We start from the raw sequence: 1,244 nt of genomic DNA, 5'->3' as shown, positions 1-1,244 counted from the left end.
CTAATGAGTGTTTCTCTTCGCCTTTTATGCAGCAGAACATAGGTCAAGAATCGTTCATCTATTCTTCTTTTCTTTATTGAAATATATTTACACATTCGTAAGAGATAACAAAATTCGTAGAGGATTCAAGAATGTAAAGTTAAAAAAGCCATATAGACAACAAGTTAATGAGAATAATATACTATTATGATGTTCATATGGAGACCTCTAAGGTGTACTGTAAAGATTTGATGGAGTGGAACCTCCACCGAAACCACCTCCTGTGATAAATCCACCGCCACTTCCACTTCCTCCGCTAATAACGCCACCACCGAACCCATCGCCAATTCCGCCTCCAAAACCACCGCCGACACCTCCACCGACTCCGAAACCACCGCCGACACCTCCGCCGCCACCAATCACTTGTCCGCCTCCCTGGGAAGCTGCATTCAAGGCACTCTGGAGATCAACACCGCTGGGAAGAACTGGGTTCTCGCCGTCAGCATAGTTCACGAAGTAAACTTCAGGACTGGTTGCTGGTGGTGCTGGCACTTCAATTACCTCTTGTCCCTGTTGTGTCTGTTTGTTCAGGACATACAGGACGTGCTTCTGTTGTGGTGGAGGTACGACGATGGGATCTGGTCCTTGTCCTCCTTCAGGAGTTCGGATGAATACAATATTTGTGTCTATAGTAGGCTCAGGGATGTAAGGCGGAGGACCGTGGGAAATTGGTGGTGCTGGTGGTGCGTCATATAAGTAAACTTTACGGTTGATGCGTGGACTGACACACCTGCCGTCGACATGCAGCACCTGTCCTGAGCCGCATCCTCCTGAGCTAAACCCTAAGCCAGGACTCCCAATTCCAAAACTTGGTCCTGAAGGTATACCTAGGTTGTAACCTTGAGGGCTGGCTAACGAGGTGGCCACGATTGTTGGGATTAAGACCAGCAGAATGAGAAAGTAGTGACATAGTTTGCTTTATAAGAGTATTTCATTGCTTTTATTTCTTTTCCTCATATCATTCCTTTTACACCTTTCAGTTTGAGCAAACTCACTAAAACAACAGAGACCTGACTTACCAGGAGCTTCATGTTGGAAGTAGTACTTTCCCGCGTCAAGTTCTGGCTTTTATATGTCACATTTCCTCTCGCTCCATTCTAGTCTCCCCATCACCCATCCAGAACCTACCCCGCTCATTATGGTTACTTCCCGTTGTTGGTGTGTGTGTCAGCGTATGATTGTGTTTAAGTATGAGTTTGTTAGTG

At 46.1% G+C, this 1,244-nt stretch overlaps 1 protein-coding gene across 1 annotated transcript in view; it reads right to left on the bottom strand.

Annotated features, from left to right (window-relative positions):
* Positions 1-207: 207 nt before the first annotated feature.
* LOC119587230 (translation initiation factor IF-2-like) overlaps positions 208-1,244 on the bottom strand; it is a 1,136-nt gene continuing 99 nt past the window's right edge. The window contains exon 2 of the mRNA XM_037935986.1: positions 208-955. Within this exon, the coding sequence (XP_037791914.1) occupies positions 208-955 (748 nt within the window). The remainder of the gene's footprint in view (positions 956-1,244) is intronic.

This window comes from Penaeus monodon, chromosome 22 (assembly GCF_015228065.2).
Source record: "Penaeus monodon isolate SGIC_2016 chromosome 22, NSTDA_Pmon_1, whole genome shotgun sequence".
Lineage (NCBI taxonomy): Eukaryota > Metazoa > Arthropoda > Malacostraca > Decapoda > Penaeidae > Penaeus > Penaeus monodon.
The sequence above is the reverse complement of the archived record's forward strand: the minus strand, read 5'-3'. Positions and strand labels throughout refer to the sequence as shown.